Source organism: Capsicum annuum, chromosome 8, assembly GCF_002878395.1.
Source record: "Capsicum annuum cultivar UCD-10X-F1 chromosome 8, UCD10Xv1.1, whole genome shotgun sequence".
NCBI classification, from domain to species: domain Eukaryota; kingdom Viridiplantae; phylum Streptophyta; class Magnoliopsida; order Solanales; family Solanaceae; genus Capsicum; species Capsicum annuum.
Window position 1 is genome coordinate 13,284,697 of NC_061118.1, and position 20,985 is coordinate 13,305,681.

A 20,985-nucleotide genomic window follows, 5' to 3' on the forward strand; every position below is an offset into this window, starting at 1 on the left:
CAGCAGCGGTGGTCTGAACAATGGTAACATTTGTTTCATACACGATGATGAAGACGACCAAAGACTAGATGAGAAGGTGGCTGGGGCTCCAATATCGTCTTCGAATTGCAAGTAGCTGCATCTTTCATTGATTAAAATGACCTCTATACACAGAGTTGTAGCTAAACTAGGAAACAAAATTACAAGTGTAGGAATCTACAGGATTATCCTGTACAAATGGCAAATATACAATCAAGAGGATATATTCCTACCAAATAATCGACCAACAAAATATATTCCTACCAAATTATACAACAAAGAGAGCATATTCTCTTCATTGCATATTTGGTAGGAGTACATGTTCTTAATTGTATATTTGATGTGTTGTATTAGGCATCAGGGAGAACAGTGGTGGCGACTTTGACCGAAGTTACTGGAGAAATATAAGAGAAAAATACTATTGAATTGTTGTGTTTACATTATTACATTGAGACCCTATTTATAGACACTACATTTCAATCTTTTTCCAAATAGGTCACTAAATGACAATCCTTTTTCAAGTAGGATTCTACATGCTATTCCTATTCCTATTCCTACTCATATTCTAACACTCCCTCTCAAGGTAGTGCATACAAGACATATGTGCCAAGCTTGTTATGGATGTAATTAATATGAGGATCGGTGTGGGACTTGGTGAAGATATCTTGGGGAAAACTAATAAGGACTGCTTTAGATGTCTGAGAGACCTTAATTGAAAAGGAACAAACTGAAAAAGGTGATTCGAAAAGCAGCAAACATCGCCGTACCGTCGATTGGTCGCTGGAAAATTGTCGGAAACCAGTATAAAATGTATGGGTCATCTCGAAATAAAGAGATGAGTAGATCTTGAACAAGAAAGTCATCGAATAACTAGAAGGAACATGCTCACGTGCCAGATTATTAGATGTCAGATTATTAGATTTTATGGCTGAAAAGTGGTCAGAATTTGAGAAAAATTATATGGGTAGGGTTGGAATCATGGCACGACCCTACTGAGAAAGAGAATTATATGCTAGGATTATAACAATGGCACGACCCTACTGAGAAATAAAAGTTATATGGGTAGGATTGGAATGACGGCACAACCCTATTGGAAAATAGAAATTATATGGGTAGGGTCGGAATGGCGGCACGACCCTACTGAAAAAGTGAAATTATATGGGTAGGGTCGGAATGACTGCACGATCCCATTGAAAAAGAGAAATTATATGTGTAAGTCGTAATGATGGCATGACTCTACACAAATTAGATCTGAGGAGTCATCTTAAAGACGCATGGATCTGCGCTAATCAGATCTGAGTAGTCACCGAAAAGACGCACAGCGCTATGCAACTCAGATATGAGAAAATATTTGAAAAGATGCACGGTACTACACAAATTAAATATGAGAAAGGAGTCATTTGAAAGATGCACGATGCTACGCAAATTAGATATGAGAAAATAGTTACCAGAAAGATACACAGTGACCCAACTTTTGCTAACATAATCATTGGCCAGACAGGTGACATATATGGATATAGCCGCCCGGCGGCGGCGGAAGCTCTTTGATTCTTACCAAGATCGTGGAAGCTTTGATACCATGTGAGAAATATAGATGAAGAATATTATTGAATTGTTGTGTCTACATTATTACATTGAGACTTTATTTATAGATACTACATTTCAATCCTTTTCCAAATAGGTCGTTGCATTACAATCCTTTTTCAAGTAGGATTCTATATGCTATTACTATTCCTACTTATATTCTAACAGTTACAACACCAGTAGTGGTCTGAATAACACGGACGTTTGTCTTTTACACGATGATGGTCAAAAAGAAAAGATCAGAAAATTGTTGGGGCTCTTATACTGTTGGAGTCCCACATCGGTGGGTTAAAGGGTCCTTAGTCTCCTTATATGATTTTCGGCAATCCTCCCCTCATGAGCTAGCTTTTGAGGTTGAGTTAGGCCCAATGTCCATTTCTTTATCTCTGGTATCAGAGCTAGGCCCACCCAGTTCATTATTTTTGATGTTGGGCCCCCCGTCTTATATTGTCCACGCTCCAGATGTCCATCCCTGGGCGTACGCGGGGGATGGTGGTGTTGGAGTTCCACATTGGTGGGTTAAAGGGTCCTTGGTCTCTTTATATGGTCTTGGGCAATCCTCCCCTCATGAGCTAGCTTTTGAGGTTGAGTTAGGCCCAAGGTCCATTTCTTTATTACATTGAAGCCCTATTTATAGACAATACATTCCAATCCTTTTCCTAATAGGACACTACATTACATTCCTTTTCCAAGTAGGATTTTATATGCTATTCCTATTCCTACTCATATTCTAACACTCCTCTTCAAGTTGGTGCATAGAAGACATATGTACCAAGCTTGTTATGGATGTAACTAATATGAGAATCGGTGAGGGACTTGATGAAGATATCTGTAATAAAACTGATAAGGATTGCTTTGGACGTCTGGGAGACCTCAATTGAAACGGAACAAACTGAAAAAATGATCCAAAAAGTAGTAAATATTGCCGTAAAGTTGATGTGTCGCTGTAAAATTGTCGAAAACTGGTATAAAATGTACGGGTCATCTCGAAATCAAGAGACGAGTAGATCTTGAACATGAAAGTCACCGGAAACTTAGCCGAAACATGCTCACACACCGGATTATTAGATTTGATGGCTGAAAAGTGACTACAATCTGAGGAAAAAAAAAGTATATGTAGAGTCGGAATGATGACACGACCCTACTGAAAAAGAGATATATGTGTAGGGTCAGAATGATGGCACGACCCTATTGAGAAATAGAAATTATATGAGTAGGGTCGGAATGACGGCACGATCCTATTGGAAAGAGAAATTATATGGGCAGGGTCGGAATAATGGCACGACCCTACTAAAAAAGATTTGAGAAGTCACCGGAAAGACGTACGAAACTATTTAAATTAAATCTGAGGAGTCACCAGAAAGATGCACGGTGCTACGCAAATCAGATATGAGAAAATAGTCACCGAAAAGAAGTACGGTGCTAAGAAAAATAGATATGAAAAAGTAGTCACCGGACAGATGCATGGTGCTACGCAAAGATATGAGAAAATAGTCACTAGAAAGATACACAATGAGTCAGTGACCCAACTTTTACTAACATAATCATTGGCCAGACAGGCGGCATATATGGATTATAGCCGCCCGCCGGCAGCGGAAACTTTTGGATTCTTTACCAAGATCGTGGAAGTTTGATACCATGATAAAGAAATGGACCTTGGGCCGAACTCAACCTCAAAAGCTAGCTCATGAGGGGAGGATTGCCCAAGACCATATAAGAAGACCAACGATCCTTTAACCCATCAATGTGGGACTCCATGACCCCCCGCACGCCTAGGGTTGAACATCTGGAGCGTGGACAATATAAGATGGGGGGGGGGGGGGGGCCCAACATCGGAAACAATGAACTGGGTGAACTTGGCTTTGATACCATGTGAGAAATATAAGAGAAAAATATTATTGAATTGTTGTAACTACATTATTACATTGAGGCCCTATTTATAGACAATACATTCCAATCCTTTTTCTAATAGGACACTACATTACAATCCTTTTCCAAGTAGGATTTTATATGCTATTCCTATTCCTATTCATATTCTAACATATACCATATTGCAATTGGCCTTACTTATATTGATTAACATGACATATTTATATGAGGATGTTTAGCTAAAGTAGGAAGCAAACTTACAAGCTGGGTAAATAGGTATCTTGTATCGACAAGATTATCCTATAACAATTATACAATCAAAAAAAGATATTCTTACCAAATGTACAACCGAGAAAATATATTCCTACCAAATATACTACCAAGAGAATATATTCCTCGTTAGTAGGAACCTGCAGTGGCTACTCAGTAAATAAAATGCATGCCTTAAGTACGAGGTTTAACCGGAATAACCCTCATAATTTGTCCCAAATGAGGCCTCCTTAAAGTTGTCTCAATAAATTTTGATCTAACTTTTAGATGGTGAAATCTGTAGTACCACATGTATAGGGAAGATCTTGGGTTTAGAGGAAGTAGTGGAATGGAATGAGATGTTTCATCTTTCCTGTTGCTTGACTATGAACTTTGCTGGTAATGTAAAAGGGAAAGATCTTGAAGTTTCCTTTTTCTTGATGGCAAAAAGAAGAGTTATTGGGGTCAGCGAGTAGTAGTGAATTGAGTGAGATCTTGAAATTTCTAAAAGGTTCCACTCTTGATGTGAATGGAGACACTCTTGATTTGTCTCGAGCTTAAATCCTAGCAGAGACAAAACACTAAGTGATTTCGTCCCATTGTTCTAACGTTGCTTGACAGAATTACCTGGTACCTAGTTCTTATTGCTGGTGGGAGGTGATAGGTATCCCGTGGAATTAGTCGAGGTGTGCTCAAGCTGGCTCGGACACCATAATTATCAAAAAGAGGCAGTCCAGTGCACAAAACATTCTGTGTTAGCTTGTTACCTTTTTTCATCAATATTAACTTTGGATGCTCTTTTTTTCAAAGTCATCATAATATTGTCCAAATGCCTACTTAACAATTGGTATTCTAGTTGTTTTCTTTCTGTGATGTGGTGTTCCAATATCTTTAGCTTTTCCGAGAATAAGATAGCCAGCTTCATCAAATTTTTGAAGCATCCTACCTAGTTACTTTCTGTCCATTTTTTTTTTCATATTTTCATATTGGAAGAATCAATGGAATGATAATTGTTGCAGATAATGAGGTCATAAATTAAAATAATTTATAGAGCCGTGTGCGTTGTGAAATTTAATAATCATATCCTATTAAAAAGTTCCACTCACTCCAGAAAGCGAGATTAAGATCCAGATTCACCTAGCAACAAAGGGTGTGGCCTAGTGGTTCAATGAAGTTGGGTTGAGCACCATGAAATCTCAGGTTCAATTCTTAACAGATATCTGTTTTAGCCTTGGTGGACAAAGTTACCTGGTACTTGGTACCTGTTGCTGGCGGGAGGTGGCAGGTATCCAATGGAATTAGTCGAAGTGAACGCAAGCTGGCCCGAACACCACGGTTACCAAAAAAAAATAAAAGATCCAGATTCCCCTAGTCTAAAATTGGTCTAATGTGTAATTCAGATTTGGTCTTGTAACTGGTAGTCTAACCTGGTTTGAAATTCTTGGAGCAAATGATACTCCCCGGAATCGAGATTTTTGAGGATACACCTTCTTAAGAAGGTAAATAGCACTCATATCAGAACTTTTTTGATATGCTCCCTGGTCTCCCTTTTGCACCTTCATATTGGCTAAGTTGCTAGGACTCTCCAAAAATGTTGCCTCGTCCTTCAAAAATACACTATTTTTGGAGGATCCGGCACATATCCGTAGACATTTTTGAAGAGTTCGAGCAACTTAGCATATTGGTCCATTGCCACCTGGGTTTTTGAAGATATTCTCACCAGTCATGCAGTTGCTTTCTGTGAAACTAAAGAATATGAGGGATCTCATAAATGGCAGGGGAAATATAGTTTGCATAGTGTGCAGACCTTACTTCTCATGGCCGAATGACGAAGCTTAACTGCTAATGGTGTGAATCAAGTAAACTTTATAACCTTATACTGAAGGACGCGTAGTTTCTTCAGCTGGAGTGCTATAAGTGCTATAATACATGTATCTGGACGTGTAGTTCCTTTAAGTAGTGCTTTTAGTAGGTGTTTGGACATGAGATTTCATATCTATGATATGAAATCATGAGCCTTTCTACTTCTTCGGAGGTAGCGGTATGGACTGCGTACATCTTACCCTCCCAGACCCCACTTTGTGGGAATACATTGGGTTTGTTGTTGTTGTTGTTGATATGAAATCATGAGATGAAATCAACGTTTGGTCGTGCGATTTCATGTCATGATTTCATATCATGACATAAATCCCAAATTCTCCAAAAGCATGATTTGGGAATTCCAAATCATGATTTGGGATTTTTCAAATACAAAAAGTAACCCACAAGTTTATATTTTGTAAAAAGAACCATGCCATTTGTATTTACCAACCATTTATTTCATATGTAAATAAAATTTATTGTTCATATTATTACTTTTACCAATCTTTAATCTATTTATATCTCATTTAACCATTACTCTCACCAACATATAGCCTCGTTTGGTCATGACTAATGTTCACTTTTTTTTTTTTTGAAAATCTTTTCATTTTATTAAAAAGAATGACGTTCGGCCATAAAAACTCCAAATACAACTTGAAGTTCTATTTGGAGAAGTGAAAACAAGTCTCAACTTGTTTTCACTTTTTTCTAATTTCAACTTCACTTTTATAATTAAAAAATCTCTCCAAAAAGATATGATCAAACACAACTCCGACTCCAACTTCAACTCTATTTTTTTTTAATTTTAATGGCCAAACGCCTACAAAATTTATTATTACTTCAAATCAACTCCTATTTTATCATTTATTATTCACCAATTTTATCATTTGATCAATAAATGTTATATTTTTTTTAGAATAGTTTTGTGATAGTGTATTATACTTTTGTTATGAACTTTTTCTTATTTGGTAAAATTGTATAAAGAATTGGGGCAATTTGATAGTTTTTACAACTTATGAGTTTTTTTGTTTATTAAAAAAAAAACCTTAAAATCCCAAATTGCATGTCCAAAAAAAAATTTCATCTTCGTCTCATATGATTTCATCTCACATGCCCTTAATGTCCACATTTTCCCTGATAATTCAAAAAATGCAACGCTTTGGTTGTTAAAATGTATAATTTCATGTATAATTTCTGGATTCATGGTGGGAACAGATGCCAACGCCTATTTTATAGGTGATCGCTTGAACCTTTCTGTCGGTGATTTTATTGTTCTTTTAATGCTCTAAAACTCTCTTCATATTTTTTTTTTTTCATTTTAATCATTCTTCGATAATTTGTGTAGTAACTAAGTGCTTGTATGCTGAAACTCAACCATGCTTTTGTGTAATCGCTGCAATACATGACTTTGTATTATATAGAGATATGACAGGTTCAATTTCCTGCTGCTTGACAAGTTTAATAAAATTCTTTACCTTACCATGTGCTTGTGGATTATGTTTCTATCTTCCCACTTTGTTTCACAGAGTTGTTACATGGATACAAAATAAGTCACTGAAATATGCAGCCGTTTCTCTTTGCATTTTCACTATGGTGTAGATGTCTAGAATTGATTTTATTTTTATTATTTCAGGAATAGGCTATGCATTAGCTAAAGAATTTCTCAAGGCAGGTGATAGTGTCATTATTTGCTCCAGATCAGGTGATTTCATATCATAAGCGATAATACCACTGACTTCAATGATGCCATTAACCAATGATTTATTGGTTTTCTCATTGTTCAGTTCCTCTAATTTTTTTAATTTTATTTTATAGTTTGTGAGAAGGGGAGCCTTGGAGTAACTGGTAAAGTTGCTGCCATTTGACCAGGAGGTCACGGGTTCAAGCCTTGGAAACAGCCTCTGTCAGAAATACAAGTTTAGGCTACGTACTATAAACCTTTGTGGTGGGGCCATTCCTCGAACACCACGCATAGCGGTAGCTTTAGTGCAATGGGCTACCCTTTGTTTTTAGTTTGTGAAAAAGGTAGTCAATTGTGTAAAAATGATATATCCAGAGTATATTGTGGGATCATGGCAATAGATGTGCCATTAGTGGTGTGCCGTAGTTTGAGAATCATGATGATATAGGAGGAGTTTGGATATAATGATATATTATAAGTGAAGAATTGTCCCAAAATGAAAGGCTGAGATTCGAATCCTGCCACTGATGGTGAGGGGGATGTTGAGATTTTGCCAAGTCTCCACTGAACATTGTTTGGGATGTCTGGGGTTCTCTCCCTTGTTAAAGTGAAAGAAAGTGTAATTTTTGCCAAGCTTTCCTTTTAGAAAGGTGTCGCTCCCGAACTTAACTTGGACTTGAGAAATGTTTGATATTTTTTCCAGGAAACTAAAAGCCATCCCTGGATCTTACAATGAAGACAAATATTAGTTCCATTAGGATTAAATATGAATAATGAACTTCTATTTACCTATCAATTTTTTTTTTAAAAGAATAAACGGAATATGACTTCGCTAATGCAAAGCTCCAAAGATCAATTGTAGTGTGAGAACGGCTGACGATCAATGTTGATTGTTTGTTTCAAATGGAAAAGAAATTTAAAGCTTCGACCCAATGAAGATTGAAGACTCAGAAAATTGTAAAGATGCTTTTATTTTGAGCTCCATGTTAGAATTTGGCTTTACAATTAAGTAAGAAGTGATGAGATAACTTCAATGCATATTTTTATGCTCACTAGTCTCTTGGCATGCCCCTGTCAATAGCAACAATAACATGCCTTGTGTAATTCCATAAGTGGGGTCTGAGGAGGGTAGGGTGTATGGACCTTATCCTTACCTTTGCCGGATAGAGATGCTGTTTGTGATAGACCCTCGATTCAAAGTCTATATAGTGATGTAAATATTACTAGAGGAAATAAAAATAAAGAAAAAATATAAGCTCCTATCAATGATGAATGGTGATCCTATTTAATCAACTCGATAAAGAAAAAGCACCGGATCTCACAATAGTCTTCGAATGTCTTATTGTAATTCGATACAAGGATTATGTGTTTATTTGAGTATTATAATGAGTTAACCTGTATTTACATTGTTCCTAACAATATTTCTTCCTCCTATGATTTTTGCACTTCTTTAGGAAATATGCAAGCTTGAATGCTTAATGTTGCACAGTTCTAACAAGATGGAACAATATCTACCACTTTCTAAAGATGGCTTTTGTGAACTCCTTTTCTTAAATTTTAAAAGTAACAAATCGTGTTACAATATGTCTTCTCGAATTTGTAATTGTCTATTTAATCCCTATTTTGGGACAAACTCACCTATACTCAAATTCATATTCCCTTGATGCAAATATTTTTATCGAAATACTAGTCAATTGAATCTTAATTCACATTTTGGATGTTGAGAGTGAATTTTCTTTAAGTTTAATGAGTTTACAGAACTTTGCTATTACTATTGTTTGAGATATTCTTTTTAAAATTGTCGTTTCATAAAAAAATATAATGGAGTTCTTAGGAAATCATGATTTATGTTTGAGATTTTTGAGAAGTTTAAAAGATGTAGAGTTTTAATACATGCATCAGTATTTTTCCTTTGAGAATTTCCACGTAACATTTAGTTTCCAACAAAAATCTCTTGGTCTTATGCCTTTTTACATTGATATTGTTGGATAATTTAATTTTTGAAGGGGTATAAAGTCCGTCAATTTAAGAGGGATGTTTTGATCTCTTCATTTTGGTTTGAGAGGTTTCGTTGACCAGTTGGTTCTTTTTGACAGATGAAAGAGTCCTATCTGCTCTTGACAGGTTAAGAGTTGAAACAGGGAAGCAGCATGTGTGGGTACCTCCATGTTCACTTCATTTCTTGATACAACTTCAGTCATTCTTTGATTCTTCCCGTATACTCATCGCTTGTTTCGTCTTCAATCTGTTGGTTCTATGATGATTGATGAATATCTGATTTCTCTAATGGCTATGATACGTTTGTGTGATTAATATCTTCTGCACTTCATGCCTACCAATTGACTTAAATTTTGATTTCCTGAATGTTCTGTTGGAAGTAAGTTTGTAAAGTAAACAAAAGGTCCATAAATATACTTACTGGTCCTTTCAGGTGTTGTGGGCTTTCTTTACATGATTAGCTTATGTATTATTTAGTCTTCACATGTTTGATTCAGCTCCCTATGCAGGGCACCAAATGTGATGTTAGAGAAGGAGAAGATGTGAAGAACTTAGTTGCCTTTGCTAAACACAAGCTTAAATACATCGACATATGGGTATTTAATCTGGACCATCAATTTTCTTGAGATGATATGGCTACGAATGCTCTTTATGTTCTTTATATCAAAGTTCAACTCTTTTTCTGATTTTAGTACTAATGTTTTCTTTTTATTCTTTTGTGGTTAGACCAACTTTGTTATATGGGGCAGAATGTTCACTAGTCAAGAACTCTCACATCCAAAAGATAAAGGTGGCGGAGATGAGGATGCTACGATGGATGTGTGGGTTTACTAAAAAAGATATGATTAGAAATGAGGTTATTCGGGATAAGGTGAGAGTGGCTTTGACGGAAGTCAAGATGCAGAAGCAAGGTTAAGATGGTTCGGACATGTGATGAGGAGGTGCACGGATGCCCCAGTATGGAGGTGTGAGAGGTTGGCTAGGGATGGATTCAGGCTAGGTAGAGGTAGACTATAGAAATATTGGAGGGAGATGATTCGGCATAACATGGAGCTGCTTCAGATTACCGAGGACATGACCCTAGATAGGAAGGAATAGAGGAGGCGAATTAGGGTATGAGAAATTAGAGGGAGAAGAGAAGCGGATTTGGGAATTAGTATCTTGATTATTCCCTCAAGCTAGTGGGATTAAATAGTGTTACATAGGATGTAAATAAGAAAGGAAACTAATAAGAATATTACAAAATATTCCGTGTGCCTAATTAATGGGACTTGTGGATATTTCCCATATCTACCATATCTAATTATAGAGATATTTTCATATCTACATTATCTAATAATGATATCATATTTAACACCCCCTCAAGTTGGAGCGTATAAGTGATATAGTCCTAACGCCACAAATATAGTCAATTTGGGATCTATGGAGTGATTTTGTGAAAATGTCCGCCAGTTGATCTTTTGACTTGACAAAACTTGTGGAGATTTATCCAGACTCACTCTTCTCTCGAATGAAGTGACAATCTGTCTCATTGTGCTTCGTTCTTTCATGCAACACGACATTAGAAGCAATATGTAGTGCAGCTTGGTTATCACAAATCAATTTCATCGATTCAACTCCTCCCATCTTCAATTCTTGGAGAAGCTGTCTCAACCGTATAAGCTCACACGTAGCCAATTCCATAGCTCGGTACTCCTCCTCTGCGCTTGATCGAGCTACGATATCTTGCTTTTTGCTTTTCCAAGATATTAGATAACCTTCCATTAGAACACAATAACCTTAAGTGGACCGCCTATTAGAAGGAGCCCAATCTATATCTGAATACCCAACAATGTAGGTGTGTCCTTGTCTTCATACATAAACCTTGTCCCAAAGAGCTTTTGATATATCGCAGAATGCAAATCACCGGATTCCAGAGACTATCACAAGGTGATTGCAGAAACTGGCTAACTACACTAACAACAAATGAAATGTCTGGTTGTGTGATCGTAAGGTAGTTAAGTTTTCCAACAATTCTCCGATACCTGCTAGGATCTTTTAGAGGCTCCCCGTATCTTGAAATAAGCTTAGTATTTGGATCCATGGGAGTGTCCACATATTTGCAATCCAACATTCCAACATCTTCCAAAATGTCTAAGACATATTTTCTTCGTGTAATAGCAATATGATTGCCAGACTATGCCACTTCAATACCTAGAAATTATTTCAGCTTGCCTAAATCCTTAGTCTGAAAGTGTTGAAAGATGTTGTTTGAGTTGAGAAATACGTTCATGATCATCACTTGTGATAACATTATCATCAACATAAACAATTAAAAAGATACATTTGCCATGAGATGAATGCCTATAAAATGCGGAGTGATCGGCTTATGTTCGAATCATTCTGAACTCTTGGACAACGGCTCGAAAACAACCAAACCATGCTTTAGGAGATTGCTTGAGACCATAAAGGGATCAACGAAATCTACATACTAGTCCAGATTCCCCCTGAGCAATGAGCAATAAATCCTGGTGGTTGCTTCATATAAACCTCTTCAACAAGTTCTTCATGAAGGAATGCGTTTTTAATGTCTAGCTGTAAAGGGGCTAATGTTTCATTGCTGCCATAGATATGAGGAGACGAACAGAAGCCATCTTGGCTACGGATAAGAAAGTATCTCTATAGTCGATCCCATAAAGGCTTGCTTTGAGACGATCAATAGCTCTATTTGAACCTACCACCTTAACTTTGAATACCCAAGGACAACCAACTATCATTTTTTCGGTAAAGGAACAAACTCCCAAGTACCATTATCATGCAAAACAGTCATTTTCTCAATCATAGCCTGATGCCAACCTTGATGAACCACTGTTTCTGCCACAGTATTGGGAGCTTTGACAATGGATAAGCTAGTAATGAAGGCATGATATGAAGGTGACAAACGATGATAACTTAAATAAGCATAAATATGAGATTGATTGGCAGTAGTTCTAATACCTTTGCGAAGAGAAACGGGAAGATCATCTGATGAGTGCTTGATCGATGTAAGACACATTGTTGGAGAAAGTAATGAGTCACCAAGAATGCTTTATGTACCTATATCAGAGTTAGAAACACTAACTGGATTAGCAGGCTCACGAGGAGGCTGAGGTCGTCGAGAATAGACCTTAAGAGAAAGAGCTGACGCTGGAGGTGGAATAGTTAGAATTGGAAGGATTGTTGCTATGGTCTTTTGATTTTCCGTATTAGCAGAAAAATACGAAGACGATTAAAAAAGGTAAATCTACTGAGATCAAGTACTTATTAGTAGAGGGGTCAAAACATTTATAACCTTTTTGTAGATGAGAATATCCGAGAAAGAAATATTTAAAAGCCTTTTGCTGAAGTTTGTTTTTTTCAGGGGTGAGGTTATGAACGAAACGGGTGCAACCAATCACACATAGAGGAAGGGGAAATAAATTATGGTCCGGATAAAGGATTGAGTGTGGACTCTTGTATTGCAAAATAGAAGAAAGCATACGATTGATTAAACAACAGGCAGTAATAACGGCATCACCCTAAAAACGTAAAGGGACATGATTGTGAATGAGCAATGTCTGAGCTGTTTCAATTAGATGTCTGTTCTTATGCGTAGCAACTCCATTTTGTTGAGGAGTATGTGCACAAGAAGACAAGTGCAATATGCCATGAGATGACATTAAAGAAGAGAAAGGTGGAGAAATATTCTCGGGCATTATCACTGATTAACTTCTTAATTACAGTACCAAATTGATTATGAATTTTAGCACAAAATTTCAAAAAGATAGAGAATAAGTCATATCTATTTTTCATCAAGAATAACCACGTGCACCGAGAATAGTCATCAATGAAAGTCACAAAATAATGAAAATCTAAGGAAGAACTGAACGACTTGGAACCATATGTCTGAATGAACAATTTCAAACATAAAGGAGGCCCTATTATTGACACGCTTTGGGAAAGAGGAACGAGTGTGCTTCCCAAGCTGACACGACTCACATTCTAACAAAGATAAACTAGATAAACCTGGAACCATCTTTTGTAGTTTCAAGAGACTTGAATGACCTAGTTGATTATGGAGCAATTCAGAGGAAGTAGTGGAAGTGAAAGTAACATGTGGTTGTGGTGTAGATAGCAGTAAAATCCCCATGACTCATGTCTTTTTCCAATTTTCTGTCCCATATTTCGGCCTAGTAGAAAAACAAAATCATGAAGGAAGGTTACAACACATTTCTCGTTTTTGGTTAATTTGCTAATGGAAATAAGATTATATGGACATTCAGGTGCAAACAACAAGTGATTTTAAAGGAAGGCAGACGATGCGCTATACCTGTCCCTTTTACAACAGTTTTTGATCCATTAGCCAAAGTCACAGTAGAGAGGGTAGAATGGGTAGTAAGATTAGAGAGAGTATATTTGTTACTAGAGATATGATCAGAAGCACCAGAATCAAGAATTTATTGTTCCTGAGATCAAAATTGTGTGACATAAGCAAAGGAGTTACGAGGTTGCATTGTGCGAGTAGTTGATGAAGTTGATGATTGTTGTCGTGATGCTTTGTTGTAGGTAGTCAATATAGTCTGTTGCAGTTAAAGTGATAGTTATAGATGATCCATTCATGAAATCAGGTGTGGGCAAAATGCCATCTCCATTATGATCCACATTTTTTGTGTATCTAGGGTGGTTAGTATTGCGTGGAGGCATGATTTATCACCAAAAAGATGTAGAAACCAGTCCTAACAAAAAAATGACAGATTTTTTTTTCTTCTGTTTCTTCAATTCTGTATTGCGGAATGTTTTTTTTTTTTTGAGAAAAAGAAGGAAAATTAGGAAAAGAGGGCTCTGATACCATGAGAAATTAGAGGGAGAAGAGAACAAATTTTGGGAATTAGTATCTTGATTATTTTCTCAAGCTAATGGGATTAAATAGTGTTACATATGATGTAAATAAGAAAGGAAACTAATAAGAATATTACAAATATTCCAAGTGCCTAATTATTTGAATTTAGGGATATTTCCATATCTACCCTAGCTAATTATAGAGATATTCTCATATCTATATTAGCTAATAATGACTTCATATTTAACATGGTAGAAGGTTAGTAGGACAGAGTAGGTTGGAGGACTTTGTTTTGTTATCTGTGCTAGTAGTCATGGGGCTAGTCTTGTTTCAGGTTGTGTGATCGTTTGTCGTATTACTTGGTTATAGTCTTATGTATGCGATTATTTAGTTCATTAATACCTATTGTTTCTTGTTCATTTACTATTTCTTTTATAGCCCGTTTTAGTCTTGAGCCAGGGGTCTATCTGAAACAGCCTCTCTATCTTCTTACCTCTGAGGTAGTGGTATGGACTGTGTACACTTATCCTCCCCAGACCCCATTTTGTGGGAATATAATGGGTATGTTGTTGTTGTTGTTATTTGACAGTTTGTTCAGGAATTATTATTGGTACTTAATCCATAATGTTAGTTGTTTGAACTGCTGCAAAGCCATGATATACATTTTAAAGTTAATTCCTCAACCAACTTATGGAAATGACCTACCAAATCACTTTCTTTTGGAACAAACAATTCACCCAACTATTGCTATTTGGCTTAGAAAATAACAAACTCCCTTTTGGCGTGCCATGTATAATAAAAACTCATTTGTATGATACAACCCCATTTAACGCATGTCCATTATACACATTTAACCTACTCGATAAGAAAATGGGTCTACTTAAATGGGAGGAGAATGATCTAAACCCAGAATATCAATCAACACCCATAAACTTGAGTTCTAGTAATTTCACTCAACTAATCATTCCATATTACCATACACATGCAAAATGAATTTGACAGACCTACTAAATTTTCCTTACAACAGGTCCGTTGTAGTGATGGAGTCAGAGCACCACCGTTTCTTAATGGCCTCCTCTTTTATTGGTGCTATTCAAATAAAGGGAAGTTGGAGAAGGATTCCACGCTCATGAAATCCTGCATTTCTCTATCAACCATGTCCAATTTTGTGTTGTTTTTTTTGGAGGAATAGGGAAGAATTAGGAGAAGAGATTAAAGGCTAAATTAATGGAGATGAGGGTTTGGAACAAAAGAGAATGGTGAAGTATGATGTCTTATATTTTCTGGGTTCAAGTTGTGCACATTGTACAATTGCACAACATTATGATTTTTTGACATCATGTTATCAACATATTATATAACATATCAATTAGTGCTGATAATAATAAAGGTCCACAATACTTAGTTTTGACATATTTAGATGAAGTTACTTGAGCTCAAGTTTGTGGATGTTGAGTGATGTTCTGGGTTTAGATCATTCTGATGTTGTTTAAGGAGACTCATTTTCTTATTGGGTGGGTTAAATGGGTAAGGTACATGGGTTAAATAGGTTTTATTTTTAAAAATTAAAAATGGGGTTTTATTATGACATGGTTTGTCAAATGGGTGTTTGTTTTTTTCTGAATTAAAAAAAAACGAAAATGACTTTGGTAAGTTGTTTCTATAAGTTGGCTGACCATTTAAGGAATTGAGGCTGACCATTTAAGGAATTGACTCCAAATATTAGCATGTTCGTAATTAGTTTTAAAAAAATATTAGCATGTTCGTAGATCATATGATTTCCATCCGGATAATCTAACACATTAGTTTTCTGGTAAAAATAAGATGGTAAATGGAATGGGAAAATTTTGTGCGTCTATTTTTAAGTTGTAACGGATATAAGTGCTGTTTTTATCACTACACCCCAGGGTGGTAACTTGTATTTTAGTTTTTCCCATTGAGAAACTTATATGTTGAAATGCTGATATACGTGTTGTTTTTATCACTCCACCCCAGGGTGGTAACTTGTATTTTAGTTTTTCCCGTTGAGAAACTTATATGTTGAAATGCTGATATTCTAATTTTGTTCGTTTCTCACAAGCAGATCAATAATGCAGGATCAAATGCGTATAGCTTCAAACCTCTGGCAGAAGCTTCTGATGAAGATTTAATGTGAGCTCTTTTGCATTTAACTTGTGTCTTTATCTTTAATTATTATTGATGTTTATCATGAACTCGATTTGTGTGCAGTCAAGTTGTCACTACAAATACTCTTGGTTTGATGATATGCTGTCGTGAGGTAAAAGCATTGCTAGGTTATGGATTCCTCTTTGTTAGTTAGCCTCTGTTTGCTAACATTTCTTATTTTAGGCTATAAACTTGATGCAGAATCAGCCTCGAGGAGGTCATATTTTTAATATTGACGGAGCTGGCTCAGATGGAAGACCAACCCCCAGGTATCTTTATTTCTTTCCCAGTGACACTCAACTTATGCATAATATATCAGAAGAGGAGGGGTCATGTGCAAGAACATTTACATTAGGGAGATTTGAGAAGTGAATAACTTATCTAGAAAAGTATCTCATTTTTCTCTGTTACCCTGGAACTACACCAGGATATCTCAGGTGATGCACTAATTGATTCCTGTTGACAGTGGTTCATCAACTAAGAATTTGCTCTCCTATTGAAATTGGAACTGCAGGAGTTCTTTGTTAACTTTACCAACTTCTAGGTGGAAACATCAAGTTTGTTCTTCAATAACTTGACGTTAAACTCGTTACAAACATGGTGCAGGTTATAAATCATTTGATAAGAAAGTTGTGGAAAAAATCTGTCTAAGAATTGTATTTCTCAGAACCATTAGATTTGGTTGGTCCTTTAATAACTGGACCTTAAACTCATTAAGTACAACCATGGTGTGGTTTATAAATCAGTTGATTAAAAAAGTTACGGAAAACCTTCATGTAAGAATAATAATATCTGTAAGAACCATTAGATGTGTTGCTTCATTACATGCATATGTTATGCGCTGATTTGATAGGAACCTGACCTGCTTCTGTGCATCTCATTAGAGTTTCTTAGCAGCTTTATTTTCATGATCCTTTTGTACGGGAGAGTGAGAGAGTGGGGGAGAGTGAGAGAGGGAAGGAGGGAGGGAGATGGAGGAAGGGGGGGAGGGAGGTAGCAGAAAATGGGTGAGAGTGCGATTGAAGTTGGGAAAAAGATATAAGCTTATATTTCAAGTTCCCTCACCCTAGCGCCACAAATTTGAACTTTTATGAAGAATTCACGGGAGACAAACTTCAAGTTTGTTTCAGTTCCCATCTTTGGCTAAAAGACAAGAAAGATAAAACAATAATCATCTATACAACTTAATATTCTTTTTTAATTAGACGCATTTGGTTGTTTTCTTGAGCAAACTTAACCTTTTGTTTACTGCTGTTCAAAGTATCATCTATACAACCTTTTGTTTTCTTGTACTGTTATTTTTCTTTTTTAGTTTAGTAATTTTATTTCTGAAATTTAGTTATTTAAGTTGATATAGAATAGGATTAATTAGTATCCTAGTTGAAGGTAGAATAAGATTTTATTAGTTTCCTAGTTAGAAATAAAATAGAATTCTTTTGTCTATTTATATTTGAATGAATAAACAAGCAGAATATTTTTTTTACCCTCAAAGGACTGTTTTTTTCTTCTTCTTTGTGTTCTGTAGAACAACAATTGGTATCAAGAGCCAATTTCTTGAGGGATATGTGAGAGAGAAGACCCCTAAAAATAACCCTGCGTAAAAGTCAATATTGTTATGGCTTGCAACAATTTTTTAATTCCTTCACCCCCAATTTTTTTTTGGTGAGAATTATCCAATTTGGGCTATCAAGATGAGAACATATTTGCTAGCATATGATCTGTGGCAAGTGGTAGAGGTTGGAGGAGAGGTAAATCCTTTGCCAGATAATCCAACTATGGCGCAAATTAAGAATCACAGAGAAGAGGTTGCAAAAAACTTTAAAGCTCTCTCTTGCATACAATCAGCACTTTCGGAAGTAATTTTTGCTAGAGTTATGGCGAGTGGGACTGCAAAGGAGGCTTGGGACAAGTTGAAAGAAGAATTTCATGGAAGTGACAAGATTAGGCAAATAAAAGTGATAAATCTGAGAAGAGAGTTTGTAATTCTCAGAATGAAGGATTCAGAAACTATTGAAGAATTCTCCAACAAGTTGATGAAGGTTGTAAACCAAATAGACTTATGGGAGAAGAGCTTATAGATTTAAGAATCGTGGAAAAGGTTCTTGCGAGTTTGTCGGAAAGATTTGAAGCAAAGATCTCCTCACTCGAAGATTCAAAGGATCTCACTAAACTGTCACCTTTAGAACTTGTACATGCTCTTCAAGCTCAAGAGCAAAGAAGACGAAGAAGCTACTGAAACTGCTTTTCAAGCCAAGTTCAAAGGGAAGATGCAGATGTTAGAAGCAGGTAAAATCCCAGAAACTTCTACTAATTCTAGTAGAAATAATCAAGGCGATTCTCGCGATGGAGTCAAGAAGAGAGAAAACTTTCCTTCATGCAAGTATTGCAAAAAAAAACAATCATAAAGAGGATGATTGTTGGTTTAAGGGGAAGAAACCACCTCTCCAGTGTGGATATTGCAATAAGCTTGGTCATATTGAAAGGTTTTGCAGAGTGAAGAAGGAGAACAACCAACAAACTCAAAAAGCCAACATTTCGGAAGTTGAAGAATAGGAGGAGTTTGTGTTTACGATGATGGCAGCAACAAGATTGAATAATAAAAACACATGGTTTCTGGACACTGGTTGCACTCAACACATGACCAGCAAACGAGAATATTTTACGAAGTTGGAATCTGCCAAAGGTAGTGTCAAGTTGGCCGATAAAACCAAGTTGGAGATTGTTGGTAAAGGAACTGTGGCAATTAAAGCTCCCAAAGGTACTAAATTTATTCGAGATGTTTTGTTGGTACCTGATCTTGACCAGAATCTATTGAGTATTGGTCAAATTCTAGAACAAGATTATATGTTATTGTTCAAAGATAAAAAATGTGTTGTTCTGATTCTCGTGGCCAAGAAGTGATTACAGTTGAAATGATAAAAAGAAGTTTTTCTTTGAATTGGAACTCAAATTCTGAGCGAGTTTGTCGAAGTAGTCAATGTGAGCAGGTTATTGTGACCACCAAGCACAATGATGACGATTTTATTTATTATTCTGAAAAAATTGAAAATTGCTGCACTACAATGGACGTTGAAATCGAGCAAATCACTTCACAAGAAAAAACTCAAAAGTTTCAAAACAATAAGGAGACTATAACTAAGGATAATCCACATACTGTAGCTGGGACCACATCTGGATCTCCAGACTCCGGCAATAACAATAGTTCCAATTCAGACCTCACATTTCATGAAGATCTGAAGGATGGAGATGATGGGATGGATGATTGCGATGATGTGTCAAACTATGATGATGTTGATGACTATTTATCAGAATCCCGTTGCAAAAATGATAGTGTTTCAAACAATGATTCACCTCATTCTGGTCCTTCGTAGAAATGTGGTTCAGCAGAGGAAGGAGCCTTCCTCAGGAAATGTTTCTTTAGATCCTGCAACATGGAGTTCTGAACCCAGTATGGATGCAACGTCAAAAGATCTTAACTTCGCAGATGAAAATACCAGTGCAAGTGACAAGCAGGTGCTTATATTTGCTTTATGGTATGTGCAAGCAGTTGTTATGCCGACCCGTAGTTCTTAATTGTGGCCATGTTTATTGTAAAAATTGTGTGATTAATCCTAGCGACAAGCTATGTAGATGTCCAGTTGGCAAATTGGAGCATCCAAATGGATACCCCAACATTTGTTTGATTCTTGCACAATACCTGGAAAAGCAGTTTCCCGAGATGTATACATCAAGGGAAAAGGCATCAGCGTACAGAGCTGCCGTCAGATCCCATCAGTACAAAATTAGGACGAAGCTGCTGGCTGCAAATCACTACCTAGATTTGATCTTTCTGCATGGTTAACAGGTGGAGGACCACAAGTCATATTGGTGTAGGTTGTGATCATTGTGGGATGTGTCCTATTGTTGGGAAACAGTACAAATGTAAAGACTGCAAGGAGAAAATAGGAGCTTGGAGGATGTTCATTATGGATAACTGTGAGGAGCTTACGCCCGAGTACCTTGGATTTCTGAAGGGTGTTGTGGACTCTGATTATTTGTCTCTCAACATCTCTCCTGAGATGCTACACCAGAGCAAGATTCTCAAGGTAATTGGGAAGAACCTTTTGAAGAAATGTATTGAGATGTTCAATGAAATTGCTGAGTCCAAGGAGGGATTGAAGCTCGCTGATATATTTGCCAAAGCTCTTTCCACATTTAGATTTGAAACTTTTCATGAACAACTTGGAGTTACCAGCAAACATCTCAAGGAGGAGTGTTGAAGTATTGAGTTATTTGCTGTTATTTTTCTTTTTTAGTTTAGTAATTTTATTTTTGAAATTTAGTTATTTAAGTTGATATAGAATAGGATTTATTAGTATCCTAGTTGAAGGTAGAATAAGATTCTATTAGTTTCCTAGTTAGAAATAGAATAGGATTCTTTTGTCTATTTATATTCTCAGATGTGAATGAATAAACAAGCAGAATATTTTTTTTGCCCTCAAATGACTGTTTTTTTCTTCTTCTGGGTTCTGTAGAACAACATCCTTGTACTGCCACACAAACATCCTCTGTCCAATTGTAAAACATTGTGACTGCAAATGATTACTGGTGGCCATAATGTTTACCAGTATGTTACAACAATATCTAACATCAATGTGACATAATCCAGAAAATCCTAGTGTATCTAGCTTCTTTATTTATACATGATGTTTTGTAGTTAACATACTAAGGAACACACTTTGAA

The 20,985-nt window shown here is 36.3% G+C and overlaps 1 protein-coding gene across 1 annotated transcript in view; it reads left to right on the forward strand.

Moving 5' to 3' along the window:
* The window catches only part of LOC107838960 (chlorophyll(ide) b reductase NOL, chloroplastic), a gene marked incomplete in the record, with an annotated part of 29,648 nt that overhangs the window by 3,328 nt on the left and 5,335 nt on the right, over positions 1 to 20,985 (forward strand). The window contains 6 exon segments of the mRNA XM_047395330.1: positions 7,214 to 7,282; positions 9,358 to 9,419; positions 9,769 to 9,855; positions 16,180 to 16,247; positions 16,326 to 16,374; positions 16,446 to 16,531. Of these exon segments, the coding sequence (XP_047251286.1) occupies positions 7,214 to 7,282; positions 9,358 to 9,419; positions 9,769 to 9,855; positions 16,180 to 16,247; positions 16,326 to 16,374; positions 16,446 to 16,531 (421 nt within the window).